This window comes from Symsagittifera roscoffensis, chromosome 4 (genome assembly GCF_963678635.1).
Source record: "Symsagittifera roscoffensis chromosome 4, txSymRosc1.1, whole genome shotgun sequence".
Classification (NCBI taxonomy): domain Eukaryota; kingdom Metazoa; phylum Xenacoelomorpha; order Acoela; family Convolutidae; genus Symsagittifera; species Symsagittifera roscoffensis.
This window is the reverse complement of record NC_087065.1, coordinates 59,906,274-59,919,285: the sequence shown is the minus strand read 5'-3', so window position 1 is coordinate 59,919,285 and position 13,012 is coordinate 59,906,274. Positions and strand designations below refer to the sequence as shown.

General features: G+C 34.7%; 1 protein-coding gene across 1 annotated transcript in view; it reads right to left on the bottom strand.

The window, feature by feature from the left end:
• LOC134844964 (piezo-type mechanosensitive ion channel component 1-like) overlaps positions 1-13,012 on the bottom strand; it is a 133,655-nt gene that overhangs the window by 103,716 nt on the left and 16,927 nt on the right. Inside the window, exon 3 of the mRNA XM_063861791.1 lies at positions 9,370-9,489. Within this exon, the coding sequence (XP_063717861.1) occupies positions 9,370-9,489 (120 nt within the window). The remainder of the gene's footprint in view (positions 1-9,369; positions 9,490-13,012) is intronic.

Here is a 13,012-nt window from a genome sequence, read left to right as displayed (position 1 = left end):
TTCACTTTGATAGTTTCAATACGCGAATTATTTATCCGCGGCAATTTATCCGCCTACATACTTTTGATACAAGTAAGGCGTCACAGTTAAGCACAGTCGACGTTTCACAAGTTGAAATGTATATAAAAACTGAGATAATAATTAGGAAGATTTTTCTCGATTTCCATAAAGGCAAAAGATGTGTAGAAACCAGCTGGTGTAGACGAGACGAAAATGGGCGTATTTAAGTCGGTCAAAAATCACGCCATGTTTGTGCATAATATTACTTTTATGTTGCATGACTATTCAGTAACTGATTTTTTTCCTCGGCCGATTCATATCTCATGCGCGTCATTTAAATAAATGAAGTCGGACCAAGTTAACATCCTCCCCCCTAAAAACATTTTACATGCAGCGCTTAACAAATTTAATTTAATTCAGAGCTGGGGTGGAGGATCTTAACTTGGTCTATTAAGGGGAGAGGATATTAACTTGATCCACGAAGTCTTGAGTCAACTTTATTCCGCTTTGAGTAAAAGTATCCAGACAAACTTTTATGAGATAAAGGCTTTTGAAGTCCATTTGATCATACTTCACTCAGTTATCTGTACATTTGTAACCTTCCTACTATTGAAACTCGTTGTGATTTTGAATTAAAGAAACGTCTGAGGTTGGCACGAAAACGCCAGTTTTGATTCTTAAAAATTTTTAAAAGTTCTTGCATAATTTGGCTTTCATAAGGTCATAAGGCAAGCTTTTTCAGGCATTTTAGGTGAATCAGGCTAAATCGGTTAATTTTATAAACAATATTTTTCCTTATTTTTGAGCATTTTCCTAAGTATATAATGATATAATGGGCGAAAAACTAATTTCAAAATTTAATTGTTTTTTAAAAGTTATTAAATGTCTGCTGCTGCCCATTAAAGAAATTAGATAGTTTTTTAAACAAAAAAAAATCGAAATATTTAAGAACAGATTCTCTCATAATATTAGTAGTCAGAGCAAAACCTAACCAAAATTTCGACGTACTACCCAAACAATTTTTTTTATAACAGGTTCAAACAATCAGATTAATATCGATTCCTCAAACTGGACGATGCTCAAGCTTTATAGGCTACAAAAACAGCTGGCAAAAATAACAAAAAATTCTCCAATCATGATTTTGCAGAGTTTCAACTATCCGTCACCGGATTAACTACGACAGTAATCCAATCTGAAACTTTAAACACTGAAACTTTTAACGACCCTAGTTTCCAGTGACCACTCTCTATGTCAACAGTTAAATTGTGACGTATGAATAATTTGAACAACCTTCAAACTCTGCAGCTCGCAAACCAAAAACAAAAACATTCAGCTAACGCAAAAACAGCTCAATACCGGCATATTTCAAGGTATTGTAAATCTACCTAAGATTGCAACACCTGCAATATGAATTTTGTTCTTCAAATATTGAAAGCCAACAGCCTTGCATTAACAGTTAGGTATTAAGTTTCAACAAGACAGCGAGTTTTGGGACTATAAACGGTATTCATCAAAATCACAGTTCCGTTTCAAATCGTAATAAGTTGAGGTTGGCTGAACAAATTGCATGGTCTGTAACCACAAAATGACGTCCCCTAGGACTGTTCATATCTAAAATAAATCGGTCTAATTTCGATTTATCTGGCTTTCAAAGCGGTCATTTTGAAAACATCAACAATGGCTCTTGGGCATGCAACTAATCAAAATAACTCAACCTAGTCTTGGATTCGATCAAGCATATCAAAATAGACTTATGGCTAGAAAGACGTAGGAGCTAAAAACAAATTGAAGGCCTCAATCAAAAATAGTCATTGTGAAACCAAAAATATACGTTTAGAAATTGAAATGCATTGAATTGACCTATTACTGATAACCTACAGAAAAATCAGTACCTGGTCAAGATAAAACGATTAAAATGACCATGAATAATGGTTCCAGCATGTTTTCAATATAGAGTCAATTCCAATCCAACACAGACTATAATGACTATCCACTCTCCTCGTTTAGAAAAAATGTTCGCGACCATCTAGTTTTTACCTTTATTACATTCGCAAAATTTAGAAGCATGAAGAATGCTATGAGATAAAATGTCAGACCGGTTGTAAAGATAGCATTGAAATGGAATCAGTCATTAAAAAGAGGGATGGAGGAGCAATGAATTGTGCTGTCACGCATCAGGGTCGTCTAGGTCCCCTACCCACAATGCACGATTATCAGACACATTCAGAACACCACTTAGTACTATAGTACGCTGAAGTGGAAGCTAAGCATTGATAGATCAAATAGCGAAGACTAAGTGAACCTCACCTCGCCTCAAATCTACCACCGATCAATTAAATTGGGAGCACAGAAATGAACAGAGTAGCAATGTGCCCGTGTCATGAAATGTCATAAGCCAAACACTAGACCAAATGAGGAGCTTATCATACACATATGAACGCCCAATGAAAGCGGCAGAGGTCGCACAAACTATCTTACGTGTGCGTTAGGTTTCTAATTTAGTTCAGAACTGGTTTTTCAGTGGTTTCTATTTAAAGAAAAAACTTTTCAGAATTCAAATTCAAAAGATGAATTCAGAAAATGGTTTTCAGTGAGCTTCAAAATAACTTTTCGTTATGTCACACACCGTAGGTTGCGTACATTTTTCTTACTGTTTTTAGTAGAACCAGATGTTGGGCTTGAAATGCAAGTTTGTCTTTGGTCAAAAAATTTCAAGAAGCGAACTCGCCTGATTCCCAATTATAGCTTGTCAAACCCCCTCCCCCTCGACACTCAACTACAACTTAGGATATTTACGAAACGTCCGATAAACACTTAACACTTAAGCAGGGGCACAACAGCGGTTCGCCGAGATGAGCTGTACAGCTCGTATGTTGGTCCTATCCCTCGTGGATAAAATATCTTAACTAAAACAAAATTTATTACACAGAGGCGAAGCTTCGCTTCGCAAACACTAGCCAGAACACGATAAAAAGCAGCTCTATAAACTATAAGATCAATAAGAAAAAGCAGAAATAAGCCTCAGATTAGCAAAATTTTGGCCATACCCGAGATTCGAACCTGCGATCTAGAGATTCAAAAATCTCACACACTGACCACTCAGTCACGGAAGCTTAGTACGTACTAAACACTAGCCAAAAATAAAGCAGAGAACAGAAGAAAAAATAGAAGGTTCATAGTAATACACTAAGCTGATTGCTAAACTTAAGAAAAATATGAACAAATAAAATTATAAGACATGTCAATAAATAATAATTCAGACATTAAAAAACATTGAATTTTTATCAACGTTTATCAATTTACAAAACAAAACTAAAAGTTTTGTGCCAATTATCAGGAAGTTTTACTAGTTTTGAAATGCCTTTTGATTTAACGTTGGGTAATGAGAGGTGTATTTCCATAGTTTTCTCTTAATTGTGTCTGCAAAGTACCGCGCTTGGCGCAAATTTTCTAAAAGCTTGGGGCAATAAAACAGTGAAGCTTCTGTTCCTGTCGCCAAATCAGTAAAGAAAATGTCTGATACCGTTTTGATTGATTATCTGCCTCACTAGGCAAAAAACAGGGACATTTAAAAAAAATGTTTCATTTAGTGCTGAAATGCAATTAGTAACCATTATATCATTATGATCGCTCGAGCCAAGATGGCTTTTAACAAAACTTGGGGTCTTTGGCAAAGTCTAGTTCACAATTCAAAAGCTCAAAAGTTTAAATGCCATACATCCAGCGTCGGATCTACAATTATCTATACCGGGGGCGCATTGATAAAAAAACTTTAGGTCGCCCAAATTGACTTGCCAAGTTTTCCAAGAGCACTTCATTTTAAAGACCTTAATTTGATCATTTGAAAAATTCAAAAAGAAGGTTAAAAATGCAGTGTTTGGGTCCTTTTGGGAAATTTTGACCATAAAAAAAACGCGTTTGTTTGGCGCGCAATTCGCTTCAAAATTAGTATATGTTAGCTTTTAAAAAAATTAATGGTTGGTCGGCCCTAAATGGATGTCATTGAATAATACCAAAGGGGCAGCCCTTTGGTTGAAGAGGGGTCGAAACCCTGAGGCCCCTGCATACTTCACTGGATTGCTCGAAACATCTACTGTTACAACCACTTCCGAATTAAGACCATTTATCCACGAGGGACAGGACCAACATACGAGCTGTACAGCTCATCACGGCGAACCGCTGTTATGCCCCTATTTAAGAACTACCTGAAATTTTTTTGCTATTTTTTTGGGCTGGGCAATGTTGCTTCACCCTCAAGCAACGAGCATGGATCAAAGTGGGCCTCGAACATCCGACATTTCGATTGAGAGGCGGAGACGTAACCACTTCACCACCACTCCTCTTTGGTGAAAGTTATTTTTCCGACAGATTTTGATTACCTCAAGCAAAGGTCGTAACCGGGTCAAGCAAGGTATCATATTAAAGACCTTTCAGCTGTACGTGATTCAGATTCCAAAAAATTTCAAGTGTCGAGAGAAAGAAAAACTGTTCTGCGTTTTTCTAATTTACTAAAAGTTAGACTGTGGGTTACCCAAATGATTGGGAAAAAGGGCTTGCTATTTAAATATACTGCATTTTAACGTGACATTTAAGATAAAATGTATTAATTTAGCGGATTTTTATCTCTCGACTACAAAACGGAGGAAAATGTCTAATTTTGCTTATTTTATAATTGCTTTACTTAGATTAATGTGGTTGGAAAATTATGCGTAAATTGCACAGCAACAAATTTTTTCGCTCAATTAGGAAATAAAAACCACAGACCAAGCCAGGTAAAAAAAGACCCGGCCAAGTTTCAACTCTTCCATTTAAAAAATAACAAAAACACTATAGAGGGTTCTTTAAAAATTCAGTGCAAACCCTCTCAAAAAAATTGTTTGGTATTTTATTTTTTCAATTCAGAGAAAACAAGAAAACAACATCAAACTGAAACATGAACAAGTCACTTCCAACCGTTTTGCAGTTTTCATATTCTTTTCATACTTTTTTCATATTTAATCAATGATTGAACAATTAATCAGCTCTGGTATCAGAGTAGTCTGGAGTTACATTATTTTAGAACCGCCCCTTTCTAATCACTTTAGCTATATTTATAGTACGATTTCACACCAAGCAGGAAAAATTATCAATCAATAAGACACCATAGTACTCTATCTTATACTGCTCTTTTTTTAAATACCACGGTGCTTAGAGAGCTAATCTAAACGCATAAACCAGCAAAATGAGTTCTCAGAAGATGGCTATTTATTAATTTTTCATGACGCAGTTATTTTTGTTCAGACAGAATTTCGGAACAATTGACAATAAAAAAAAACAGTCGGCTCATAAAACATTCATTAAGACGCTTTTTTATCCGTAGTTTGAAAATGGCGAAACATTACAAGCCATATAATTTGCAGAACATTACTTTAAATTAGAAATAAAACATGAGTGACATATTCTTTGTTTATCCGGGTCGAAAAGGGGAAGAAACACACACACAGAAATTAGGTGAAGAAAATAAAAAAATTGAGGCGCTATCAGCGATTTTTTTTTCAGATACATCAAATTCATTGTTTTTCATTTAAATTGTTTTTTTTTTTACTGTAGAGCAACATAATGCACCGTACACGCAATTTCATGCAAATTCTGCGAGCCAAAAGAAAAATTTTTTTTCATTAGTTCTGGATCAGAATAAAGCGAAACAACAGCATAACACGCATAACACTCTTGATGCTACTTCGATCACAAAATACGTTTTCGATTTGCTCATTTTTTTAATATCGTATTTGCTCTGGCTGGTTACTAAAAGGAAAAAATTTAAAAAAGGATACTTATTTTTTGAAACGAGGGATGTTCATTTTACGCAAACAGTAATTTGAGTCTTAAGTTTAGTAAAAAAAAAACAACTATTAGTTTTGTGTTGTTATTTGCTTACAGTAAATACAAAGGAGGAGCAAAGCTGCCCACAGTTTACGAAACAGAAAGTATCTCTTTCAACATTATTTTTTCTATCAAAGCCACGCCCTGAATATACCGATGGCTTTTCAACTGTCTAGACTTTTTTCCATTAAAAAGACTTTTGAAGTTCATAAATAAACCATCTTCGTCGATTTTTCCTCTCCTTGAGTAATATCAAAACAATGGTTAAAAGAAATCAATAGGGGCTCCAACGCAAAATAGGGGCGTTCTAGAGCGCGCCAAAGAACAAGAAAGACAATTTTGGGAAACATTTTGCATATTTCCAAATTAATAAGTTCTTTGGGCGTTTTTTTTTCAGTATTACGGAAAACCTCGAAACATCTTTTTTGGCGTAATTTATTACTTTAAAATTTTCCGATGCCCTGGAGCATTTGATATTTGCTTTGAGCTTTCTTTTCCTATAAATTTATTAAACTTAAAAAAATCGTTTGTTCAGGAGTTACCATTTTTTGTTCAAGAAAAAAAACTCGTTTAACGCTAAAGTGAAGTCAAAGAAAGAAGCCAATCTAAACGCCATCTGTATCAATCAAAACAAACAGTTTTCCTTGACTTCAGTTTAGCGTATATTGCTTAAATTTTCCTAAGGTCTTGTAAAACTGAGTTTTAAACCAAATTTTTGCTTCCTGAACTATATATGTTTAGTTGATGGCACGAATGACTCCTTAATAATTTTTACAACAATTAACTAAAACTAAATGCTGGCTCTTGATTGCTTCCAGAACTGAACAGAATTGATAGGAAACGTTCTTTGTATTGCGGAACAGAATTGATAGGAAACGTTCTTTGTATTGCGGCTGATTAATGTTAGACTTTCGAAGAATAATGTTCACGCTTGTGGTGGTTTTTTTATTCAGACCAATTTTGAAAGGTTGAACAAAAACTCTGTATGTTTCCACTCTGGTGTGCTACACACTCATCTAAACCTGTCTTAGCTGCTCGTTTAATTTCTGAAGGCTCAATCTATAATGCTGAAAAAGTAACACGAATGAAACTATACCGCACTCAAAGTTGTTCATTGACATTTACGATTTTAGGTTATAATTTTTCTGATGTGCTATTACCTAGAACAATTAACGGGCAGTCGAATTATTCAGGGTTTTGCCTTGATATACGAGAAATTTGTTTTTCTGACTTTCGAAGAAAACGGATTATAAAAACTTAGTGCTGTTTTTTTTATCAAGTTATTTTTCAGTTTTTGTTCCGACTTTCGATACGAATTTAACGGAATATTTGTGCTCGGGGTGGGTTTTTTTTTCTTCAGACAAATTTCGACTTTTTAACTAGCCATTTTTGACGGAATTTTTTTATATCATTCGAAAACTATTGTTGTCCTGAGCTTAAATTTGAAAAGATATTTTACCTGTGATCATTTTTCATAAAGTTATGGGGGTTTAAAGACTGCCATTTTGGCCAATTGGGACAATTAACGCGCGATAAATTTCGCTCTATTAACGCGTAAACGAGATTTAATCCGTCTTGGAAATCGTTCTAAATTGGTTCAAGGATGCTTTTATGCCATAATCGATTTGTTAATAGGCGCAAAATCTATCACTTTGTACTTAATATGACGTGTGGGGGGATGTTTTTACATAAAATCTCAAATTTTTTCAAAATTTTTTTCTATTACATTGAAATTTTTCAAGTTATTAATGCTCCATAGACCTTAAAAGGCAGTCGGAACATTCAGGGCTTCGCCCTGATACGAGCAGTCTTGTTTATTTTTAAAAATAATTTTACTTTCAATCATTTCTAGGAGTTTGAAAGTTGCCAATTTGGCCAAGCTGTGAGCTAATTTATGCGCTTAGAAGATTTTATTCATAATGTTGACAGCGTAAAGTGAACTATTTCTGCGTGGCAAATTATCCTGTACAACAAAATCACACAAAATTTAATTGAGGCTAGCAAATTGGTCACATTAACTTCGCACGATTTGAATTTTCACACTTGATTTTTGATATTGTCCAAAATTTAAAGTTATTCGATACTTTTTCCCAAAAACTATTCGATATGGATTAAAGGCAGTCGGAACCTTCAGGGTTTTGCCCTGATATACGAGCAGTCTTGCTTGCCGCTGAACTTGTTTGCTTTTGGACTTTGTTTGTTTTTGGGTTCTTATAAACTTCATGAAAAAAAAATTGGTTTTTCTAAATTCATGAGTTCTCATTTTGTTGGGCTCAGTGCTAGTGTGCCGAACATATATATTTTTGCATTGTAACATCACATCATGGATTCAGCCAATATAAAGCGTAAAACAATTTGAAAATAATTAAATACTGAAAAATGAGGGGGTAGTGACAAAGAAAAATTATCAAAATTCTAAACTAACAGCTCCCGAATCTAACTAAACCTTTTTGAGGATATTTTTAGGATTTTAGAACAAAACAAAATACTCCTGCTAATGAATGCTAAACAATATCATGCTGTCATTGCTTCCTTTCCAATAACTTAATTTGGTCTCTGAGCTTAAACTAAAATTTTATCGAATTCCAATTTGCAAAATCTCAACGAGTTAATTTGCAATATTACATCGAGTACCAAAAAATATTAAAATCAAGTATTAGCGAAGAAAGTGAAGAGATATCATCAAGCATATTGGTATTAAGTGCACAAGACTCAGATCAGAATTCATATTACACTAAATAATGAGGTCTCAAAGGACCCATTAAGACTGCAGTCTACGCAAGGTATGAACATGGTGGAGTCTTTTTTGGGGTTAAAAAGTTAGACTTTTAGTTGAATTTGATAAGACTTCATTCATTTTGTAACCTAACTAAGCCTAATCACTTCATCGCAACAATCGTCACAAAGATTGGTACGAATTGAAACCTTGGAAAACTGAGAGGAAATCTGAAAAAAGATACGCTGACATGGCTTCAATAAACAACCTTTGATTATTTTATCAATCACTCACTCACTTGATCCAAAACATTAGATTTATGTTGAGTTCCAAAAACTTCAAACAAGGATTCTGGCGGAAATCAAGCAAGCCATTCTGATTAACAGAACAAGCTTTTCTAAATTGCACACAATCAAGGAAATGTGAAGGTTAAGCTGAACTTATACAACATTACAAATGCTGGCCTTACCATTGACACTTTTGTAGATAAAGTATTAGGTTGACTAGCCTCAGACTTGAGGTTGTGTATGGTCTGCACTTAACTTTTATCATCATGAAAACTGGCTTCTCCGAAACAAAAAATACGATGACTCGAGACCACCAAGCCTCTCAACCATACTTGCATATTTGCTCATTTATTGATTTTTTTTTTGCTAAAAATAATGGGAGAAGGCATTGGAACGGCAGATATGAGCGTTTCTGCAGAGCCTGTTTTATATCTAACAAACAACATTTAGAAGAATTCAACCAGTGGGAGTGTCGATTTGGGCAGGGCAGATTTGTTCACTCACAGAAGGTGAGGTCAGCCACTGAATCTGCATCTGCCATCATCATTAGGAGAAACACCAGCTGGGCAACACAGATAGTCGAGGAAGTACACACTACTATCTTCATATAGGTGCCAGTCAGTCCTAAAATAGAAATTCAATGAGTTAAATTACATACACATATAGACCATTGTAAGAGCAGATAAACTGGACTAATGGCTGGTATAAACTGGACTAGCATGAAGCAATTCCATTTGTACAAGGAGTTACTTAGCAAACATGTATTGGCTTGATTTTTTCCCAAACAGGGCATTTTTAATAACTCCTTAGACCTTCGAAATGAGAAAGAGAGAAAGAAAGACACAAATCAAAAAGGAACAAGCATTTTTTAAAATCTTTTTCCAAAAAAGATAAAGTTCCAGCAAACAACATTCGAAGTTTTCAAAATTGTGAGATTTGACTTTTCAAAAAACTCCCTAAACAACATACGCGCCTGCCTCTCTCGGACTCGGTGCTCATTGCATCTAAATTATTACTATTTCAAGGAACAAGGATACATATCGCCCAAACTACCGCATCATATCCGCTCCTACCCATTGCAACTCCTGCTCAATGATTGTTTCTGAATTAAAAAAAACGTATTACAAGTGAATTAGTGAAAGAAATCTAGAACTCTTTATGAGCTGTACACCATACGTAAACAATAGAAATCCCTATCAAAGTTTCAGTGAATTATTAGCGTGAAACTAATTTAAATAAAATTTAATTGACGTCATTCTTTCATTCAGGTGATTTGTCATTCATTTATCACTGGTCACCGTGCGTGAACACGGCAGTTCAAAGTCTATGAACTTGATTTTTATCGACAATTTAGGACGTCAGAGCTGAAAAGAAAAGCAATCTAAGATCACATGAAAGAGGGTTGCAATCGAACTGAGCGCGGTCCGCTACCCTGTTTATGGTGTTAGTAATGGACAAGTAGATCAATAATTCAATGTGTTGTGCCGGAGGCGCGGATTTGGAGGATCGGAAATCAAAATCCAGCCTCCCAAATTCACCTTCAGAGAAAAGGGATTATCTAATTGTGAATAGACTAATACGCACATTAAGCGTTGTAAAGAAGCTTCCGACGCCCACACTTTCTGGCTCAAAATTGACTCATTGAAAATTCAAAACCAACATATAAAAATTTGGCTAACAACTTAACCTGAAAAAAAAGTTTGGTAAAATTTACTTAAGTAGTCATGTCCAGTAAAAGTAAAATAAGAACCTAGACCAAAATTGATCGAAAAACAATTTTACTATTTTTGTTCCCAGAGCCAGGATTCTAGTGAGTTATTAAATAAGAATTTGATTTTAATTCTGCAATTTGCAGAGAATTCAAGGAAAAGCCTGCCTAAAGATTGAGCAAAGCCTGTAAATTTTTGAGACACTTCAAGGCTGTTATTTGGGTCTGAATATGTCAGGCGTTATAACTTTTATTGAAGTCAATTTTGGTCAGACTGTGGTAGATAAAGCTAGAGGTCAATGAGCGAAGGCAGCTTTAAGGCTTATGACGAAAACAAACAATTCTTTCATGACATTTAAAATCAAAATAAAACTAAAACCTATCGAACAATATTTTATCCACTTGAAGGCAATCAAAAGCTGATACGACAATAAATTTGAATTAAAAATTACGTATTATTTTTTGAAACAAGTATCTCGCTCACGTCAAATATATTTTTTCAAGTTCTATTGAAATTGTGCTTATCAAAATTGCATTACCAAACTTCCTCATTCGTAAATTTTAGACAAAAAAAATAAATCAATTGTAATCACTCAAGCTCGCAAATAAATCAAACAAAATTGAAGCAAATGTTTTTTTTTCAGCAATGACTGCTGCGCGAATAATTTTTTATGTTCTCAAGTAGAAACTAATTTTCATTGCTTTGCATTTTTCCCCTGATCTTGACTTGAAGCTTCACTTTTTTGATCAATTTACAATAGGAAAGCTTTCAATTTACTAAAAAGAGACTAGTACGGAGTTTGTTTCATGTTTTTACCAGGCAGCGCAGAATTTTTTGGACAAATGGTGTTTTGTTGAAGTGTTGACAGAGCTCGGAAAATCCGTGAGGCGACTTTTCATAACAAGCGACAATTCGCAACAGTAGATCAGCAGGCGAACACACATTCACACGCACTACTACTCTCATACCGAGTGAAAGCTGATCGCTACTTTTCAATGGATTGTTGCGATCTTTCGCTTGTTCCAAATTGTCACCCTACCCAAAAAATCAAATGGTTTTTCAAAAGTTTTATTAATTTCACGCTCCTTGCCCACTCCTCGTTGAAATCCAAGATATAACCCTAATGTGCAGGGCTTGCATTTATTATATCACTCATATTGAATTGAAATTTTATAATGTTCCTAACTCTGCACAAGCACTGACTTCATATGACTAATTACTTTGCTCAAATTAAATCGAACATTTTGAACTCACGTAAATCGGAAGCGCCTGTTTGATATTACAGAAAATTTATGTTCTTTTCATTAAAGTCATTTAATAACTGTAGCAAAAAATTCCAGATCATAGTATCAACAAATGAAATTCAAATAGAGCCGCAAAGGACTGAGTGGAAATTGCGAACCTAAAAACGAAAAAAAAAGAATAGTCGGCAGCGGTGGGAGTATGATCTTTAGAGAACGGCGATTGCTGCACTTCACGAATTTAATATCTGTTCTAATCATTTTTGGTGGGCGAAGTTTTCAAATAAACTTTTTCTTGACTCTGCAAAAAGTTTTTCATTGGCAGTTGAAATCGCGTCTGAAGCAGGTTTTTATGTCAAATCAATCGACCGCATCTAATCTTTTTATGTGATAGATGCTATCACCGACTTAATGTTAAAAAATCATACCTGAGCCCCAAATACGTAATCAGAACAGTAAACACTAACATATCAGAATACTTTACAAGTCAGATAATTCGAAACAATCAATTTGTCCATAGAGACAGAATTTTATTTGAACTTCGAATAATCTAAAAACAGCACAAAAACCTTTTATCTCAGTTGGATCATCATTTTTTGTATTAATCTCTCGTATTACCTCTTAATGACTGTTTTTTTTTGGAATAGGAATTCAATCCAGTGTTTCTATACGACAAACATATTAGTCTGAATTGAAACGAGTATTTCTACAACAAACATTTTTAGAAGTTCTATTGAAATTGAACCTATCAAAGTTGCATTCGCACACTTCCTCGTTTATACATTTTTGACACAGAGGTAAAGCTGCGCTTCAAAAACACTAGCGATAACACGACAAAAAACAGCCTTACAACGAAAACTAAAAAAAAAAGATAAATGAGCCTTGAACTAGTAAAACTTCGCTACGTATCGGATGCAAACCTACGACCTCGAGATTTGGAGTCTCACGAGCTGCCCTCTCGTCCTTAACTTTCGCGAAAGACTAGTCTCAAACAAAATTGCTAAGAAAGGCTTCAAAATTACCACCGCGATGCAGCAAAAGTGGCACCAAATACAAATGGACACAACTTTGCATGTAATACTTTCAAATATTAAAAACTGGAGGCCTCCACACTAATTTTACACGGAAAAATTTAGAGCAAATAAGGCCAAATAATGTATAAATTATACATTTCACAAAAATTGCGATATATATTGA